Source organism: Centrocercus urophasianus, unplaced genomic scaffold (genome assembly GCF_019232065.1).
Source record: "Centrocercus urophasianus isolate 14NV4802_14NV808 unplaced genomic scaffold, USGS_Curo_1.0 seq_18, whole genome shotgun sequence".
NCBI classification, from domain to species: Eukaryota; Metazoa; Chordata; class Aves; order Galliformes; family Phasianidae; genus Centrocercus; species Centrocercus urophasianus.
In genome coordinates, this window is record NW_024884733.1 from 24,700,684 (window position 1) to 24,722,072 (window position 21,389).

The following is a 21,389-nucleotide window of genomic DNA, read 5'->3' on the forward strand; positions in this document are numbered from 1 at the left end:
GAAGTCTCCAGAAACAATTCTAAGGCAGGAAAGGGCACATCAGTTTTGCCCGTGGTTCAGCCACAGGAGCAAAAAATAGCTTCCTCACCAAAGGAAAGGAAGGTCCATCAAGGAAGTGCTGAGTCTGTGCTTTCAAACAGATGTAAACAAGCTTAAGAGAACACTGTGCAAAATATTTACCATATTTCTGAATAAATTATTGTGGTATTGAGGTAGAATGAGGAATACACAGCACTCAGTCAGATGTACACTGTCTTTTATCAGCTGATGAACCTAAAACACGATGCATGCAAGGACTAAGATTTCAACAGGAACCTAGTGATACTATCTGGAATCATCAACTCTGCCTTGAGAAAACTCAGTTTTGCAGATTCTTTAATAATTCAGGCTGTGGGATGGTGAAAAGTTCTTTGTTGACAGAAGTCTTGTGAGGAAGTTATTGCCCAGAAAGTGCTTCTGAGTTAGACAAATTTCATTCTCACCTTTGCTAACTTTAATAGAGTTTATACCGATACAAAAGCGTATGACAATATCCTGAGTCTCCCAGGGAAAAAGCCAAGCAAATACGACAAAGCAGACAACGAATAGCTAACATTCCACCAGCTAATGAACCTGGTAATAAGAAGTAGTTATTTTCACAGGACAGTCTAAAAGCAGCCACCTTGTCTTGATTCCTTACCTGAATTCTCCAAATTTTAGTGAGTTCATCTAAAGACAATTTACTGCCCAACAGTTCAATAATTCCCTTTATACGATCACAGTACTGTGCTTGGTCTATATTACCTATGAAACAAAAAGTAGCAACTGAATTAATTTATTTCAATCTTTAGATACAAACCACGTTAAAAGGATCGAGGACAAAGTTGTTTTAATCTTTATCTTTAAAAGTTCTTTATCTTCATCTGAGAGAACTTTTTCTCTCAGAGGGTGGTCGGGCACTGCCACGGCCTGCCCAGAGAGGTAGGTGGTGGAGTCGCCGTCCCTGGCAGTGTTCAAGAGGCGCCTGGACGACGTGCTGCGTGATACGGTTTAGTGCTAGTGGTGGCAATGGTGATGAGGACTGGATGAGCTTAGAGGTCGTTTCTAACCTTGTGATTCTATGATCGACGGATAAAGAAAAACACAATTTCCTTCACTTCTACAGGCATAAAAATATACATAATTAAGCTGAGAGTAAAAACCTCAGGTACAGCAAAAGATGTTTGCACAAGTGTCAGAGGACCAGGCGACAGCAGGCAAAGCTGCAGTTTTCCTGTCTCTCTTTTGATGACGACAAAATCCTTTAACTCCTTTGTTAGCAGTGTCCAATTAAAATGCATTGAAAAGAACAGATCACATTCTACATTCAAGATGTTCAATAGTCTTTGTGAAAGCACTTACCTTCTAGAGCAATGGACAGGACAGAATTTTCTACCAGCCAGTTTAGTAATCTGTCTGTATCTATTGCATTCTTCACTGACTTGGACACAGTACTGTCTTCTATTAATTTGGTTACCTAGAAATTGCAAAACGTTGACATTTCAAGGATGCTTTCCACATGCAATATACATGCACATAATGTAATCTATTCAAAATGCTTCCTATGAAGCTTGAAAGTGTGAATCCTGAAATATTTTAAGCACAGGAGGTTTCTTTGGTTTTTTTTTTTTTAGTAATTAGTAGTTTGTTTATCTTAAAAATAATCTGCCCGAAGGCAAAATCTCCCAGGCACTGGTCTGATGCAGTGGATTCTCATACCCAGTCTGACACAGAAAAGCTTGCCTGCGCTGTGTATTTCTAGAGATATAGCAGAAGTGGGTTATCTCAGGCTTCTGCCTGTGATGCTCAAATAAAGTGCCCTATTTTTATCCAACACAGAACTGATACAGCCTTCTCTCTCCAGGGAGAAGTTGTAGAAAGCATACACTTCTGCTAGGGCCTTCAAAAGCAGTACTTATGTAACTTCACCAAAGAAACACACTTATAATTAAGAACCACAGAGTAATCAGGTTTAGCACCTCAATCTTCCCTTAAGCAGACAAGCAAAAAGCCCAGAAGAGGGACTCTAGAATACTTTACAATGTTTGCAGAACAAAAAAACCCTTTTCTAGAGACATTTAATTAACATAAGCTCTGGAAAGAAGAGAGGAATGAAAAACTCTATACTTAAATCACAAGTCCCAGAAAAATCTTTCCTTCCATTTACATCTAAGAGTTTAGCCCTGGTCCAGCTCCTAAACATCAGTACAATGAATATTCATAGTAAAAAGTAAAAATACTTAGTATAATACTCTGATATAGCTGGAATAATAACAATCTAGGATTAAGTCTCCCCCTCCCAGCCCTCCTTTTATTTTTTTTCCCCTTACATTGGGAAGGAAAGAGAAAAGCAACATGCCACACATGCTCAGAATTATCAGGGTGATCTCAGACAGAACAACGAAGGAATAGCATACGCTGTTGCTTATAAATGAACCTGGAATTATAGCTCCTAGAAAACATTCAAATATTGTCTAGTTTTCCAACTGGGTGACCACAGTCTTGGCAATGACTACTAATATCACAAATATCTCTTGTCTTTTTTTCTCTGCATTTAACGTGAGCTTTTGCCATGGCAACAGAATTTGTTAGGCAACATTTTAAGGCTGTGGTTTCAGTAGCTTACAAACAGTCCACCCCAGCTACACACGTGTGCACCCACAAACACACCCACACGATGCAAACCTACTTCTTTGAGGGAATTCATTTTTGCACTGAAGTGAGGCGATTTTAGCATGCGCAGCAGAATGTCCAGCCGTAAGTCATCGACTGCAGTTACTAAATCAGGTTGGAAGCGCATACACAGCAGCTTAATACCAGACAGCAGCTCGGGGATACTGACTAGTCTCTGTTGAAAACAGCACAAACAACAACAACAAAAGGACAAATAAAGGCACTGCTGGTTCTGGTGTTCTGTTTCAGACTCCAACGATGCACAAAGTGGAGGTTTAGTGACCGTTACAGACAGTTTAATTGATGGGTGGCTGAAAGCATTGCTTGTCTCAGAATTTCTAGCGTACAACAAAACCTATGGTTTAAAAAGTGAACTCTCCTACTACAAATATGGTACATTAAAATGCTTCTTTGTTGATACGTAACCTATGTGTACCTTCCTGCATATGATTCACAAAGGTACATCTAAGTAAAAAGTGAACAGTCAAATTTATCAGAACTGAATGCCAAATTCAGTGCAGTGTAAGAGGTAGTCACAAGTTACATGGAAATTTTCACAGAAAATGAGAAAATAGTTTTAAAAGGGCCATAGCATCAGAAATCTACTGAGAACAGTTTCACATAGAATTGGGTAAATGCAGGGTAGCCACTTCTCGTATTTTGGGCTAAGAATTTCAGACAGAATTCAGAACAGGCTGTATCCGTTGTCAATGAAAGCAAGATTTTGTTGTCTGTATTCCAGCATTTCCAAGACACACAGTAAATTCTCCTTAGATACTTATAAAACATTACCTTGTCTTTCAAGTCCTTCTCTTCTACATTCTGCACATATTTAATCATTTTATGAATGACTGGATCCAGCATGGGCTAAAAAATACGAGAAAGAAGCATGCCAATCATTTGATGTTTCCTGAAATCAACTACATTACTCAGAAGATCTGGCTACAGCAAAACGAAAATACTTAGCTGACAGCTCACAATTATCTCAGCTATAATGCAGCATCTGTAACATACATAAAACTACCCTGCTACATAAGTCCAGAAATAGAAGCAGTTAGACAAAGAAGCCACTTCAGACCACCACAACACAGGTTCACAATGGCTACCCCACACCCGTTCCAAAATGCATTGGTTTTTAGATGCATGTACCTCTTTGACCCCCTTGACAACCTCCTCTTCATATGAAGACTTTCAGCCCCTTATTAAACTGGTACTTTTTGTTAGTGAATGCAGGTGTGAACCCTGCAGCACATTTGCAAATTCACAGATCATGCTGTGTTCTCCCACCCACCCCCCCCACCTTGTACCACAGTTTTTCCGGTCTAAACTCTCATTACCATGAACTCCTCTGTCACAAACAGAAATTACAAACAAAAATCCATATATCAAGTGAAATCTCTTCTCTGCATGCTTTGTAGTGTGGAAGCTTACTAGCAGCAGTTCCTGTGCTTCACACCACTGCAGATGCAGATTAGCAGCTAAGGATGGAAAATGAGCCTGATCATTATCTGAACCCTCTATTCATCACCTCCAAGATACTCAGAATGGTTCCTGTACTCGCAGTGCGAGTTGTGAAGGCTTTTAGAATCAGTCACCCGTTCACAGTAACACAGCTATAAACCAGCTTTCATTCCTCTTATTTTTCAAATTGCTATGACGAAAAAAGCAGGTTCTGTAGATATTTTCTTGATACTGAACTGCTCAAGTTTTTATTGTAACATGAAGAGACCCATCTAAATTTGAGCAAATGACTACAGTCACATTTCATAAGGCTTTACTTTCTGCTGAAAAGAAATCATAACAAAGATGTCTTACCTGTACTACAGAAGAGTTAAGATATTCTGCACAAACTCCAAATGGTTGAACTAATGCAGAGATTGCCTAGAAAAAAACAACAACAAAAACCAGCACATATTTGGGTGCATATTTACAAGGCTTTTTCAGAGTTAGCAATCTATACCTTAAGAGACAGATGAAGGTGAATAAATATTATCTTGTGGGGAGGAGATCCTTCCTGATCTGAAACAGGAAGGTTTTGTTACATCTATACTCTGCAAACAGGTCCAGGATTAAGACAGAACACATCAGAGAGAGTTCAAATAACTCTACTCTCCTCAGCCCCACTGAAAGTTGAGAAGGAAAATGCAGAAAGTCATTCCAGTTGCCAGAAAAGCTGTGTGAGTTGATGATCATCCACCCCGACACATTGAAGAACATCTGCAATGTTCTGTCTTGAGAAGTTATCTGCTCCCCTGGATTTACCTTGTGATTTTAGATACATCATACAATAACTCCTTGGCAGTTGCATGCTTCAGAAAGAATTTTTTTGAGATATTTTCTACCAAAGCGTTAGTCTGTACAGTCATATTCTCTTTCACTGTTACAACCCAAAATCACTCCCTTGCATTTGTGAAGAATCTGGCCTTGAGTTTGGTACCTATCACGTAAACACAGTTTCTGCTTTGATATGTTTTAATTTTTAGGCAGTCTTGTATGAAGTCAAGGGTTGGACTTGATGATCCTTGTGGGTCCCTTCCAGTACAGATATTCTATGATTTTCAAGCAAACTCCATCATCAAGAAATTACGTGCCAATTATTTGCCAGCAAAGAATACCAAAAGTAGTTTCTTCCAAGAGCGGATCAAAAAATTATGAAGTTAAGTCCAACAGCAATCAGAAGCCTGAATTTAGTGATGCTGAACCAGACTTCTTTCGTAAGTAAGCAGATAGTAGTTACTGAACAATTTTCACTCAAAGTTTCTATTGCACTATAGGATTGAAATTGAATTTCCTTATTCCTCTACCATGCTCATTTGTGGGTTTGTCTTTTCATCAAGCAGCAAGTATCAATACTCAAAGAAATGCTGAATTCTCTCCAAATGACAGTTTATTGAAAACAGGCTAATTTTATACTAGGGGACAAAATTCTAAACAACATAGCTTTACCTTGATCTCAGCTTGAAAGAAGATACGAAGTCTCCTGAATATAGGTAAGGAAACTAAAACCAAAGAAGTTTGGCTTGGTCACCAAAAATTAGTTCAGAACTGCTAAATCAGTCAGTTTTTGAACACAGCTGTTGAAGGACTACTTAGGATTAAACAGTAATTGTCTTCCTAGGAACTTCTTTCTTAATTTCTATAATGAATGACAGGAGTTAAGTCACTTCCTGCTAAATGCAGCTAGATCTGAAGGAAACAAAACCAGTGATCTACTGGTAAATATACAGTGAAACTAGACTGACTGATGTCTGCGAGGCTGAAAATCAGACAGAAAGGTACACTAGTCATTCTCTTCTTTCTCTGAAGACTCAAAAGATCTCTTCAGTCAGGACTCTCACGTACAACCTCATCTGATCTCCAGTCTGACAGCATTTCTCCAGGGCTCTCACTATTGCTCCAGTACCAAAGCAAAGGCAAGAATGCTGCCAAAAGCAATGTTATTGGTTCTACATGAGTTGAGTAATGGAAAGAGAGAAGTCTGCTGACAGATAATGAACTTACCCCAAGCTCAATGTCTTCTGAATTGAGTTTAGACTGAATTGCTGAAAATCCACCCAACTCTGCAAACTGAAATAAAATAATCAGTATTTTATTTTCCAAGTATGCTATTATAGAAAATACTCCATTGAGAGTTCCTGGGATAACAATTATTCCTCAATATGCAACATCACATACCAACACTAGCTTTAGGTATTCACGAGAATTCAGGGATGCAGTGGGGAATGCAATTTATGTGTGGTACCAGCTTAAACATCAAGCTAGAAACTGTCTCAGGTAAAAACTGACATAGGGAAGAAAGCCAGACCACATAAAGAAATGGCTAACACATCTGACTGGGAAACGTCACTGCAATCTAAGCTGAGTTCTGTCATTTCTTCCAGGGATAGTTATCATGCTGTGATAAAGATGCTCAAGGGAGAAGGCAGCAACTCAGCAAGATGTGTTCAGCAAGGCCCTTTCCTAGATTCAGTCAGGATTAAAATCCTAAACTCTTTTTTTGTGTTTATAACCCTCTGAAGAAAAAAGGGAAAAAACAAGGAGAAGACAGGAGGACACTATTATCTCTGAGAAATAATGAATTCAAGTGACAATTTAGGGGACTGGAGCACCTCCCCTATGAGGACAGGCTGAGGGAGCTGGGATTGTTCAGCCTGGAGAAAAGAAGGCTGTGGGTGACCTCACTGCAGCCTTTCAGTACCTAAAGGGAGCCTACAGAGGGGAGGGGAATCAACTCTTTAAAAGGGTTGATATGTGTAGGACAAAGGGAAATGGTTTTAAGTTGAGGGAGGGGAGATTTAGGTCGGACATCAGGGGGAAATTCTTTACCCAGAGAGTGGTGAGGTACTGGAACAGGCTGCCCAGAAAGGTTGTGGATGCCCAGTCCTTGGAGGTGTTCAAGGCCAGGTTGGATGGGGCCCTGGGCAGCCTGGTTTAGCATTAAATGTGGAGGTTGGTGGCCCTGCACGTGGCAGGGGGGTTGGAGATTCATGATCCTTGAGGTCCCTTCCAACCCTGGCCATTCTGTGATTCTGTGTAACAATTCTGCTTGCTTTTTATTTACCTACCCTGTTTACCAGATCCACCAGCCACCCATGAGGTTCCTTAAATGATCAAAATATTAACAAATTAGCAAATGCAACACCAATGCCAAACATTTGTCTTCTGAAACACATTTGGATAGATACATTCAGCCAATAAACCCAGACCTGAAATGCATGCTGTTATTTCCCGGAAAACAGAAATGTGTTTATAACAGCTCCTTTGCTAAGTGTGCAGTTGGAGCTTCTCATTTGCATCACCCATTTTTGGATCCTCCCTAACATGACTGACCATGCGTTGTGGTAACAATACACACTGTGGCTGCTGACTCACAAGCAGCTATATTTATAGCACATTAGCAGTGTGGAACATTACTAAATAACCTTTCCTAAAGCAGCAAACAGAATTTTCTTTCTACAGCCACTAACATGTTTCCTGGGGAAAAGATTTACAACACTGAGGCTCCTTTTTAAGACCCATCTGTCTGGAACAACTGTGACAAATCAGCACAAACCCAAAAAACCCAGCTCCTTAACAGTGTGTTTGTCAAAGTTACCCTAAAGGTGGGTGTCAGAAAAGCACGAATTCGAGTTCTCTTGGTCATTCCATACTCAGCAGACGCCAGTCCTTAGATACAACAAACCTACCCGTTTGATTGCTGTGATAGTTTACACAGAAAGTACCCCAGTTTCAAGATCCAGGCTCCAATAGAGAACTGGGAAATCTGAGATAACAGGAAACCCAGTTCTACAGACCAATATGTACTCAACATCTGTTTGTTGTAATTCTTGATGATAATTAAATGTTCTTATTTTATAAATACGTACTAACCAGTCTCTTCTGGAAGAGAAACATCAACCCTAAAAGCAGGTTTTAGGGCCATGCTCACCTTCTGAAACGTGGATATGGGTGACACGGCGTGCATGTTCCCCTCCCCAAAGACTTCTGCCCAGTTTCTCTGGCAAACCTTCATTCGATTCTTGAAATGATATTCATTGTCAGGGTTAAATGCCTTGAAAGGAAAACCCATGGAAACAAACAGCATGACTTTTGCTATGATTTCAAAAGCATTCTGAAGTTTCAATTCAGTACAGACAATACCCATGTGAGACAGATATCCATATAAAGGGGGAGATAAAGTATCAGTTTTCAAAAATTAGCAGCCATGTGTCAGCAGCTTTTAAGTATTTTTGAGAGCAGCTTTTCAGAAAACTTGAATAGCATTCACATACTGAATTGCACATTGGGTGTTAAAAACCTGCAGTAAACACTATCTGCAGATTGTAAGACAATATGCTACAACTTAAATAGGAGAAAAAGCAGTAGGAGAATAAATATCAGATGCCAGATACCCTAAGTTGCATACAAAACACAGGACACAATTTAAGACAATCATCAGTAAAGACTTCTACATTTTGATGACACTTGCCAGTGAATTACATTGAAGCCATTTTCCTTATTGCTTAAGCAGATCCCTGGGTTTAAAACACCACAGTTATTAGAAGACAAATACCATTGTAAGCACACCAAGCAGGCCCACAGGAATAGGATCTTGCTTTACTCTTTCTGCAACCAGGTCCACCAGCAGCATAAGCATGTTGTATATTCCTTCGTGGATTTCAGTTCCCCATTTGTGAACAGCGCTGGATGTCAGCAACTACCAAGACAAAGCAGCAGGGCTTTTGGTTTGTTTTTCTTCTCCAGTTCGAGCAAAATCACATAGAAAAGGTAAAATTCTTCAGCCTTCCCCACCCCGATTATTTTCAGCGCAAATGTTTCCCCAGAGTATAGTAATAATCACTGTCTGGTGTGTTACTTCAGATGCTCTTTCTGTACTTAATGGCTTAAGAGTTAATTACATTGGTTATTCAACTGAAGAATGCCTTAAGTCAGTCCCTGACAAAAAATACTTATCAAAGCAAACTGTTTTCTATTTCCACTCACTGGAAAGATTGTAACCTTTGCAAAGAATAACTGATATGCAACTGTTTGCAAAACGAACACGTGACTATTAAAGTCTTCAAGTGCTTGTTCCAGGATGCTGCACTGATTCAGTCCTAATAACCATTTATCAGCTCACACTTTTTTGTAGGAAAACAAAGCACACAGAGAGGTATTACTGCTGCCTTTTCTCTAATGAAACATTCTCTTTGTGGTCTAATCTAGCTGTTCAAAGAGGACAGAAAGCATTCACTTTGCATGTGTTATTTAATTTCTGCTTAAAGAGCTTTGTACTTCAAATACAATGATGTTCTGTACCATTTTAAGAAACAATAGAATCAGGTTAAATAGCTTGCAAAAAACTCAGCAGATTTTAACTTAGCACATTCTGAACTTGGATTTTCTTCTAGAGAACCAGTCTACATTTTTATTTCAAGTGCACACAGGGTCGAGTAAATAAGAACAAAATGCAAGTTTATTACTCTCATAGCCAAATACTTTTTCCCTTACATCTTCATCTTCCTTGAATACACTTAGATTTCAGTATTTTAAGATTAGGACCAAGTAGTTTTATTTAAAGGTGTATACACACTTGTATACATATGGACTAAAAACCAGGCAAGAAATTTAGGTAGCATCCAAAACAGAACAGCAGGAAGGAAAGTAGTTTGGGAAGCTCCATAGAGAACATTCACAATAAGAGAAGAAAAGCCAGATAAGCAGGTTAGGCAAGAATCGAGGTGAAAAGAAGTAAGAATGCTGCAATCCTTCAAAGAAGCAGCAAAAAGAATAGAGTAAAGGAAAGCTGATCCTGAACTAAAGGATGTATGTAACTATCTTTAAACCTGCCCTTAGGCTCCACCAATTGCTATAGAGCTCTTCATTACAGTAGAAAAGGAGGAAAAAACAATAAATACATGTTCAAGAGTTGCAAAACTGCAACTTAAGAGTATGATTTTAACCTAAGAACACACACTGGTTCCAGTTTCTGAAGTCTGGGTTGTAAGACAATACTTCTACCATGAACAACTCAAACGTGAACAAGGAATTAGCACACTGCACCTACTTACCTTTTTAAATGCTTCAGGCATGCATCTGTCCATAAATCTCTTGCAATTCTCATCAGAATCAGAAAGACCTTCGCAGAAAGGAAAGAGTGCACATGCTTTAAGTTTACCTTAGGAAGCTCAGTCTCAGTTTTTGAGTACATCAAGGAAAAGCAGCAGAAGTGCTGGTATTCATGCATTATTAAACACTATGCTTTTTCAGTCGCAGAAGAGTGTATCAAAAGAACTTTCCTTTTAGAACTATGATGCTTCCAACTGGTTCATCTTCTACAACTTCTTCAAGCACATGAGTAAAACATGCATTTCTCCCTTCCAAATTTATAACTAACTTCAGATCCCTATTGGGGCTACACTTGCCCCACCAAAACCAAACCTACTCGTGGTCTTTTAATGCAAGTTAAAAAAAACACAAACCAGAACCACCAACAGCCTCCACATCTTATTACCTCTCTTTTGGCTGCTATTGGGCACGATGGAAAAACTACCTGCATTCTCACTCTGCCAGGAGCTGGGCACGATGCCTCTCCAACAAGCTTAACCACGGCCCAAGTACTAAATACAGCCCAAGTCCTGAACACAGAACAGTCAAATTGTTAATTCTAAAGCAGTCTGAGCATTTCACTAGCAAAAAACAACCAGTTACACAAGGCTGGTACAGCACGGATTTAGATGACAGCTTGTTTTTCCACAAATGGAAAATAACCAGCACAATGAAAAACGAGTCAGTAATTCGGCTCTGAAAAAACAGCAACTCCTACAGTCATTAGAACATAAAGAAACATGTGCTTTTCTTGTTTCTTTTTTTTTTTTTTTTAAGAAAAAGAGCTTAAGTAAACAAATTACTTTAGAAAAAAGAGAACAACACTCCTATTATAGCATTAGCTAGAATAATTCATTGGTAATAATTCACTTTCACAGAGACGTGACCAATCTGCAGAGTGCTAAGTAAACAGCTGCAAAACTAATACAAGAGGTTTAGTTGCCCACTACATGCCTCTGAAATCTTATGAACAGATAATCTTTGTAACTGTAGAACTTACCCAGTCTTGCTAGATATGTGGATGCAATCAGGCACTTGCCTAGAGATTCCTCCCGCTTATAGGGTATGGACCAGTGATCTGTTAGAACTCTGCTCTCTAGCTCATACAAGTTGGTTGTTGGAAACTCAATGCCTTCTCCAGAGCAATTCCCATTTTCATCATTTTTCTGTAAATAAAAAGAAGCTCAAGTGAAGCAATTTTTATCTCTCCTAGACACATTCAAGGCTGTACTTTAAGCAGCAGTCAAATCCTTAACAGTTCTTAGACGCCTTCTGTTTTTCAAGGTAGGATTTCATATGGCACAATTACATACCTTCATATATCTCAATCTAGGTGATAACTGCTGTGTTTACATAACTAATTGCTAACTGATTGGCAATTTAAGCACCAAATCTTTTTCCTTAGCACTTCTGTCTGGGATGGGATATGCTAAGATCATCTAGTCCAAGGGAGATTGTAGAACACAAAACCAATCTTCAGAGACTCATGCATGTTGATCCTGTTTTCAACATGAAATAGTTTAGTCCAAGAGGTGAATTTCATCACCCCTCACCCAATCACACTGAAAACAAACAAGACTAATCTGCTGGATTAGCCAAAGAAAAAAAAAATTCAGCTACAGTTGCCCAGCAAGGAAACTACAATGGTACTTCTCCTCAAGTCCAAATAAGTTACTGGAAAGCATTGTGGAATGCAAACGGAAAAAAGCAAGCAGAAGGCTGCAGCTCAGCTTTCCATGTCCCATTGCTCGTGGCACAGAGCAGCAGCTATTTCTGTGCACTGGCAGCACTCAGAATGAGCCCCTGTCCTTTGTTAGGTGCCACACGAGGTAACTGCCTCAGCAGTGCCAAGCACAACTCTAGGACAGTTATCTATTTCTCCTATGTTGTTTACTCTTTTCACACTGCATCAGCGCTATCTAGCCCGCGTGTCAGAGTTCACAGAGACTTTCTCTGGCTTCAAAACAGCGAACAACTGAAGCAGGAGAAAGGACAGAATGTCTGGGTCGGGCATGGCAGCAGCCAGGAGCAACTGTCCAAGGAAAACACAAGTGTCATGGGGTAACAGGATCGCAGCCGGAGGGGAGCCAGGGACACACGGTGTAAGCTGAACGAAATGGCTGCACTGGAGAGGACACGGCGTATGAGGAACGGAATCAGTTTGTGCAGAAGGGCACTGCAAGCTCTCACTGCACTCACTTGTTGCAGGATCAGACCTGTGTATTAAAATGTAAATGGATCCTATTCACTTTCACAACATTATGAAAGTCACATTATGTAAAGGAAACAGCAACAGTACAGAGCTTACCCTACGAACTTAAAAGGCACGGTGACAACTGCACACAGTGGCTGCACTTAATGGTAGGTTCTCGACAGCAGCCCTGCAATTTATAGGAGTGTAATGCAAAACAGCACTCAGGCAAGACAACGAGTCGGTGTTTGGGAAGGTGCCACCTTCCCACAATGCCCTATAAACACTCAGTCCCAAGTTTGCCATTATGGAAAGCTGTATGGTTCTCCAGCTTCTGCAACTGAAATTCTCTGATCCAGCACTGTGCAAGGAAGTCTAACATAGCTCACGTCTGGTAAATCACCCCTGGTGAACTTCTGGAGAAGGGACGTTTGCGTGTCCAAATAAAAAGATACTGAAGGTATTTAAAAGCAAATGCTGTCTAGGAAATATCCTGCAGCAGTGATACAGCTTTTGTAGATGATATCCACCCAGAACATATTTCACTTCCTGCAGAAAATGAATGTGAATTTATAAGGAAAGTCCTTAATGCTAACTGCATAGAATACAACAATTAGCTTAATAAAGGAAGTCTGACTGTAGAGCAAACATCCCATTGCTAGCTCCCAGATTCCATTTCAGCTTGGACTTGTAGCACAGGCAAAACAACATCTCAACAAATGATTGCATTAACAGAGCTGTGCTTTCTTCATTCCCTGGAGCAGAGTATCCACATTGCATATCCATTACTAACATCAGCATTTGAGAGGTGCAGCCCCACGGCAGTGCAGACCTTTCAACGTTGCTGAAAAGCTGCACCTGTTGCTCCACTTCCCCATAAGTGGAGCTGCTCTTTACTCACCTCTTCCCCCACAAGCGATGAGCAGCACCTGCCATATTACAGAAACTCATAATGAGTGAATTCATACATTTTCTTCATGGTGTGCTCACAGATAAGGGCATTACCATAGCAGCTATGTTCAGAATAGAACTGGTCTACTGCTGTATTGAGTCTCCCAACAGAATGGTGACAAGAAGATCACTGTGATTCAGCACGAGGGTGCGGTGCTGGAAACTGCCCGGACAACAAAGGGAATTATTTGCATTGGAGGAGTGCATCTTTGGCACATTCTGCTCACTAAAAGTGACAAGTCATCCTTAAACATCAATTTTATGCTACTAAAATCCTGCCCAAAAAGTGTGAAGCTTTATCTTGCATTAATTTTAGAACGCATCACATAAAAGCAGCCTCACAGCTGCCATGAAACATGCAACAGCCTCAGAGAAATGCCCATGTCAAAGTCAAATTCCCAATCATTAACAGATTTCATACTCTTGGAGATTGCCACCATGACCAGTTTGTACCTCATCTCTCACAGCTCACCCAGTATGAGCAACTCTGAAAACACACTGCTGCTCTTTCATACCTGTAGTGCACAAAACCCAAACTGTTCACCATCCAACTTGCAATCAGTGCACTGCTGTTTGCACTGAGGGTTCAGCAGTGCCCCAGCTGCCACACCAAGGTGCTACACAAGATCTTCCAATGTTTTATGCTGGCTCCCTGCTAACCAACACCCACTGAGGGGCCTATTTGCTCTCCTGCCATTCACAAAGACAACGCACCACAGCTCTGAGCACATAACGGTGGTTAATTAGTGCTTTGGAACTAAAGGGCTAGGAACTGTCACTGGAGAATCTACTGGTAGACTTCACAGGCCTTTATTTCACCTGGGGAAGAAGAGTAGTGAGAAAATATCCTCACTTCAACAGTTTCAAGAGCTGATTCAGGGCTGTCACTCAGGAGATCCGACATCTCCCCAGGCTGTCTGCAGTCTGAAGAGAGACTTCTGCATAGAGCCCGCCATGAAGACTAACACAGAACAAAGATTGCATAAGAAGTGAAATAGAAATTAACTTTAACTGCCAAAAGTTCACAGTTCAAGGCTTCAAAATGCATTCCTGCAGCATTCTTTGTTAATTGACTTATCAAGCTGTTCAGTGAAAGCTACTGACTTCCCAACGCTGGTCACTTCCCATAAAGCAACAAGGAACTCAAGAATATCTGATGTTAGTTGGCACTCTTTGGAATGAAATTACAGTCAAATCATAAATTCAGCTTGTTAATTTGATTTTGAGAGAAGGATACCAATGCAGTTCAGTGTCACTAGAGCTAAGTTATGCCACATGCTCTTAAATCTTATATAATTAATGAAACAGAACCAGAAAGTCGCGTTTCTTTTAATAAACGAATGGGATCGCAGTTTTTACAATCAAACTGTCCCTCACCCTCATGCATCTCCAAGTGCTTTCCACAAGTGATTTTACAGCCAAGCAAACAGAATTTGATGTGCTGCTGTATTGCTAACAAACAGACCTCTTCTTTGTTACCATATCCCAACAAACATGATCCAGTTTAACTGCACTGAAAAGCTGTAATGAAGAAACACAATGCCCTTAAAGCCAGAACTAGAAGACAAAAACGAGAGGCCCACCTCTTCCTTTCAACACAGATCTACCCAGCAATAAGGATCAGCTGCCCTGTGCTCCAGCTGCCCTCGCTGCCAAGTGCCAATAGCAGCACTTCCCCTGGCACAGCACTGCTGTGTGACTCACTGCTGCGTGCAAAGCAGCGCCCAGCACTCAGGTGGAGGCCCTGCATCAAACCCCCATACAACCAGAAAGAGCAGTTCTTTGCTCACTCATCTATCACGTCCATCAGCTCCTGGGAGCAGCCATGAGTCCTGCAGTTATGACTTGCAGCTCTATCTGTCATACTGCTGATTAAAGCAGCTTTTACTTTCACATCTGGGTGTCATTTTGTTGCTTTTTTTCTTTCCCATTTTAATTAACCCTTAGGGGGAAGATACCTGTTACTCACAATTGATTCACTGGAATAAGAACATAAAGTTTTTCAAATAAATCAAAGCTACCACTCCACACTTAGGCAGGAGAAGGCAATGTTTTAACACATGGTTACATCTTCTGACTTGGAACCCACTTTGCTCTGATAAAGCTGAAAGAATGCGAAGCTCTGGTCAGGCTGCAGAACCACCCATAAACAACTCACTGAGCAACAGCCACTTATCTCAAAATGTAGTAACTGTTTCTAACTGTCGTACAACTCAAGCAGATACAGCATCATTCCCTTGCTTTCTTGTCTAAGGAAACACATACCTGTATGCAAAAAACCCTGAGCATGCTGACAGAAAGGAACGCTTTCTATAACCTAAGTAAGCTGGTTGGTAGATATGTCACTGTTCTGTTCTTTCTTCCATAGAAGTAAAGCCTTTAAGTTCATATTTTTGCTATGCACTACTTGACACATGCAAAGAGACTTGTAAGAGGAAAAAAACATGAGGATTTAATAATGTTAATGTGAAGCAGTGATCCCATCCTAGTCTGTCACTAAAGGAAAATAAACCCTGTGTTAAGGACTGCTCTTACCTGGAGCCAACTTGGATTCCCACCATAAATACCTTCCAAGAAAAGAAGTGATTTGTTTGGTGAATGCTTTCATGCAAAGATTTGGACTCTGACCTTAACAGGAAACAGCACGAGCAGGTTATCATGAATGCATGGTTAGAACGAAGTCTCCTCAGTATGCATGAAGGATTATAACCAATCAGCCACCAAAAATATGGCTTTCCCCCATCTCTCAAGAACTACATAAACCTAGGACTAAGAACACAACACGAACGTGGGTGGGGAAGAACTACAGGTCAACTGGGGCTTTCTAAAACACTGCTTGAACTGTACCCCTGATCTCCATGGTGACAGTGCAATGCTGCAGTGCAATACCCCCACTGTGCCCAGTGGCTCAGAGAGGAGCACAGTGCCCAGCAAAACGGACCAAAGCAATAGCACTGCTCTTCCCATCCCTTCAGCTGGTGTAAGCACAAAATGCACTGCTTATCACCACACAACTCAAAGTAACTGAGTGGAATCAGATTAACATCTTAATAGAATAAAACAACAAATTGCAAATGCTTGAGTCAATATGTCTGTTCCCCTTTGGCAAAGCACCAGGCATGAACAGAGAAGCGCTGCAGAAGCAGTAGATAAAGTATTTATTCTGACACTTCAGTGGCCAAAATTCAAGCTCTGGAAGGGAAAACTAGTCAGCAATGCTGCTAAACACACCCCTAACACTTCTGTTCTACTTATGGAGATGCACAGTGAGACAGAAGCAACAAAGAAGCCGAGAATGAGTTTGAATTCCAGTTCCACAGCATATCGTTACAAATTTGTGATCAAGCACCAAGGAAACCCATCTGTAAACATCTCCCAAGGCAGCTCTGCTGGGTGTCAGAGCATGAGAGGTGAAAACTGCTGTTACACTGTGAGCAGGAAGATCAGGTGCCATGAAGCACTCAGTACACTGGGGTTTAGTTTTCCTTTTTAATTTGGCCCACAAAGTTTAACTGAGCCATACATACCAGGGCCTATTTCCATGGCAGCAGAAATACGTGATTTTTTTCAAATTAAGAGTTTACAAAAGAAAGGGGCACTTCCTTTCCATCCTTGCCCTCTTCACACAAAGAGCCAGTGTTCTTTAATCCAAAAGCAAGCCAAATGATTTGCTGGAATTAACTTCTAACACTGGCTAATTTGTTTTTATTCTCATTCTTCCTCAGTATTTCACTTCCTTGTTAAACAGCTGCCACAGAGCAGCACTTGAAGCTGGGAAGATGACCAGCAAATGCCTCCAGAGAGCCCCGTGTCAGCTTCCTGCCCAGCTGAGGGATGCCTGCACAGAGCTGCCTCTGCAGGCACTGCCCTGGCAGTAATTAAGAGGTGTCAGTCTCAATGTGAAGATTACTCCTTACAACCTTACAAAGTAACAGGCTTAACAATAACAAATTCTCCGAAACAAGGCTTATTTTCCACGTTAGCAAACTGCCCCTCCAGCATTACCCCAACCCTCCCTACCTTCTTGCTCTTAGTGGTGTCTCCAGGATGATGCATGGGGAATTCTCTTCCCAAATCCAAGGCAGCCCCGATGCAGACAGAGCCTAAAATGAAGTTCTACACCAGGACAGCTGGTTTAATTTTTGAGAACAAAGATGCTGAAAACCAAGAGTGCTAAAGTACTAATTCCACTTGACATTCCCATGGCACCCAGCCAGGAACTCACCGCCAGAATTCACCACAGAGCTTTATTTGATTGCTTAATTGTTTTACAAGGCCAATTTCTAGACAAGCCACACTGTAAAGCTTCCACTTGAGAATGCCAGAAATAGTCACTTCTGCAAAGCTCCACTCTGCTTACAAGACAGAAGACCGACTTAAATTTACAAAACTGTGAAATCCATTGCATTTCCTAAATAGCTTTTTTTGTCTTTAAGTAAATACAGCTCCTTCCATTCAAGGACCAAAGCACTCCACAAGCTTAACGTCCAAGGTATTTGCAGTCAGCACAAGCCATTACCCTCGTTGTACAAGCCAGCAGCTACAAGGTCCTGTTGCAGACCCTCTGTGATGCAGCACAGCCCTCCGTGCTGAGCTGGAATGGGTTTTAGACACAGAATGGGAGTCAGAAATGGGTCCTGGCGCTGGCACTCACTGCAGTTGCTGACCTGTTCCTCTTAACATCAACAGCACTTCTAAAAGCTTCTTGGATGAGTTGTTCTGTAAACCTTACCTACTAGGTTGTGGATGCCCCATCCCTGGAGGCATTCAGGGCCAGGCTTGATGTGGCTCTGGGCAGCCTGGTCTGTTGGTTGGCGATCCTGCACAAAGCAGGGGGTTGAAACTCGATGATCATCGTGGTCCTTTTCAACCCAGGCCATTCTATGATTCTACTATATCTGGTATATATGAGCTTTTGATCCAGTTCAACTAAAATTAAAATAAAGAGTACATGCTAAAGGAGACAGAGATAGCTAGACGATCCACTAATAACAACTCACCCAAAAGGTCACAGTAATGACTCTGAGAAGCAGTTTAAAAACAAATCAAGATCTCATTTCAGGAAGGTTTATAGCAATCATGTCCAACCTGCAGTCTGCGTGCAGCCCAGGACAGACATGAGATTGTGAACTCTCGCCATCATTACGTGATTCTAAGGATATCTGCCACAAGCAGGTCGTGCACAGCTGGAGCACGGACCATGCAGGTGGCAACGGGATGTGGCAGAGGTGAGTGCAGTGCAGGGCTGGCTGTGCCTCTCATATCAGCCACACACACGGTCAGATCAGAAGCCATGTGAATTACATGTGCCTGTGCCATACAAGGAGTACAACACGGTGACTGCTGATCATTTTTCCACCCACCTGCACATATGCACGCCTGTGAAGACAGGCAGTTATTGTTATTAAGCAAACATGGAAGTTTTCTCATTTATTAAACTTAGAATCATAGAATCACCAAGGTTGGAAAAGACCTAAAAGATCACCCAGTCCAACCGTTCACCTATTCCCAATAGCTCCTACTAAACCATGTCCCTCAACACAACATCCAGTCTTTCCTTGAACACCCCCAGGCTCGGTGATTCCACCACCTCCCTGGGCAGTCCGTTCCAGTGCCTGACCACCCTTTCTGAAAAGTAATACTTCCTCACGTCCAGCCTGAATCTCCCCTGCCGTAGCTTGAAGCCATTCCCCCTGGTCCTATCACTAATGACACGAGAGAAGAGGCCGACCCCCAGCTCACTACAACCTCCCTTCAGGAAGTTATAGAGAGCAATGAGGTCTCCCCTGAGCCTCCTCTTCTCCAGGCTGAACATTCCCAGCTCCTTCAGCCTCTCCTCATATGGCCTGTGTTCCAGACCCCTCACCAGCTTTGTTGCCCTCCTTTGAACACGTTCCAGGGCCTCAATGTCTTCCTTGCAGTGAGGGGCCCAAAACTGGACACAGTACTCGAGGTGTGGCCTCACTACTGCTGAATACAGGGGAACAATCACCTCTCTGCTCCTGCTTGCAACACTGTTTCTGATGCAGGCCAGGATGCCATTGGCCTTCTTGGCCACCTGGGCACACTGTCAGCTCATGTTCAGCCAAGCATCAATCAATACCCCCAGGTCCATTTCCTCTACGCAGTCCTCCAGCCACACCGCCCCAAGCCTGTAGCGTCGCCTGGGGTTGTTGTAGCCGAAGTGCAGGAAAACTTGAGTTTGTGTTATTTTATAAAATAATTTAATAAGTGAATACATTCACTGCTGAAGAAGTACCCAGAATGCTTGTGTGGCGCTGACAAATCCTTTAATTTTCAGTGCTTTGATTCATTGGCTGAACACAGTCCTGTGAACAGCATGCAGCCTTGCCTTCAGTTCTGAGAGAGGAATTTGCAACAGATTCCAAGATTTTAAAAAAGTCATCTGTTTTTGGTGTTTTTGTGACCCTGTTTTCAGTCGACACAAACACATCACCCATGAATTATCAAATGGAACACAGAGCTGCAATCAGATATTCAACTCAGAGTGAAATCTGATCACGTCTCTTTACAAGACTTTTATAAGAGAGAGAGGAATATCCCTCGCTTCACCACCACATCTCGTCCACGCCACTGCTTTTTGGCAGGATGTGTAGACATCTGCAAACAACTGATTTCAAGGACAATGCTGTTCAGATGTTAAGATCTGGACCCACAAGCGCTGCTTTTGCTTGTCCTGCTCTTCTCTATCCTGTTTCTCTGTGGCTTGCTAAAGTCAGCGCCCAGGGCGCTCACGGCAGTTCCTGGACACACTGACAGACAGTGTCATCACATTCATTTATGGTTTCATCATAAACCCCATGGATTCAGCAGCAGTTCACATAACAGCTTATCTGTCAGTCATGAGAAGATGAGCGTAACCCTCTCCTTTACTCCAGAGGATCACAGTACAAATCTTTGTGTTGCCTACGGAACAAACATAAGAGAAGCTCAGATCCCTGCCAAAACGTACTTATCAGATTTACTTCAGCCAACAGACACAAGCGTAAAAGTTGTATCAAACAGGCAAAGCTACCTCTATGAAAGCAGCTGATCTGAGCCTGTCAAAGTGGTTTAGCACTGCAGAGGGCAGAACACTGAGCCAAATGCAAACGTACAGATCAGCTTCCCAAGATTTCAGGAAAACTGCACAAGGAAACATGAAAACCATCTGTATTTCCAAATTCGTTGAGCACGCTCATGCCAACAGCACAGATCACAAGTAGTAACTTACAATGGAATCGGTGTGGAAAACACGAACCTGATGATTCCAACATTTGAGCCCTTGTGGAAATGAGTTCATGTGTGTTCTTATGTCAAGTCTCACATGTAACACACAGAGCACGCATTGGGCCGGCTCACAACAGCTGTCTTCCAAACCCCTGTATCACCTCCAGATGCCCCTGAAGATCAGTGGTGTGGACCACTGAAGGAGGACTCAGACTGGCTGTGCTACTTCACCAAAGGAAAGATGTTTTTATGGGTAAGATATGTATCTGGTTGCTGTGGTATTTTCAAAGAACACCGACAGATGAACCTTTCTTTGATCAACCAAGCAGAACAGATTCTAACATTATGTAATAGAATCCAAATCAGCATATGCAAACATAATGGGTTCATTACTGGTTAGAGAAAACGTCAAGTGTTTAATCATCCATGGATCTACTCTTACATGCACAGCAAACTGCACTCAGCCATAAGAAGAACATATACAAAGTACAGAGCTGACACACGTCTTGGAGCATGGCTGAAGTCTGCCTGTTATTTTTAAATAAAAAAGAAGTCTAACTTTCGTTCACGTGGTTATGGGAAAGATCATTAGACTGGAAAATAATTATTTAGGGGAAAATTGTAACAGCTGTGCTCTTCCCCCCCCCCCCATGTACATTTACTGACATATACAAGCCAAAAACCAAAACAAGCAAAGCAACGCTACCTCTCCTTTAAGTGAGCATTAAAATCAGCATGA

General features: G+C 41.6%; 1 protein-coding gene across 2 annotated transcripts in view; it reads right to left on the bottom strand.

Moving 5' to 3' along the window:
• Positions 1-21,389, bottom strand: part of USP24 (ubiquitin specific peptidase 24) — a 61,163-nt gene that overhangs the window by 37,480 nt on the left and 2,294 nt on the right. For both annotated transcript variants that reach the window (XM_042819286.1, XM_042819284.1), the window contains exons 2-12: positions 11,279-11,444; positions 10,242-10,309; positions 8,744-8,887; positions 8,120-8,242; positions 7,257-7,292; positions 6,193-6,258; positions 4,507-4,572; positions 3,484-3,558; positions 2,708-2,866; positions 1,381-1,495; positions 680-783 (exon numbers count right to left, since the gene is read on the bottom strand). In XM_042819286.1, coding sequence (XP_042675220.1) covers positions 680-783; positions 1,381-1,495; positions 2,708-2,866; positions 3,484-3,558; positions 4,507-4,572; positions 6,193-6,258; positions 7,257-7,292; positions 8,120-8,242; positions 8,744-8,887; positions 10,242-10,309; positions 11,279-11,444 — 1,122 coding nt within the window. The remainder of the gene's footprint in view (positions 1-679; positions 784-1,380; positions 1,496-2,707; positions 2,867-3,483; positions 3,559-4,506; positions 4,573-6,192; positions 6,259-7,256; positions 7,293-8,119; positions 8,243-8,743; positions 8,888-10,241; positions 10,310-11,278; positions 11,445-21,389) is intronic.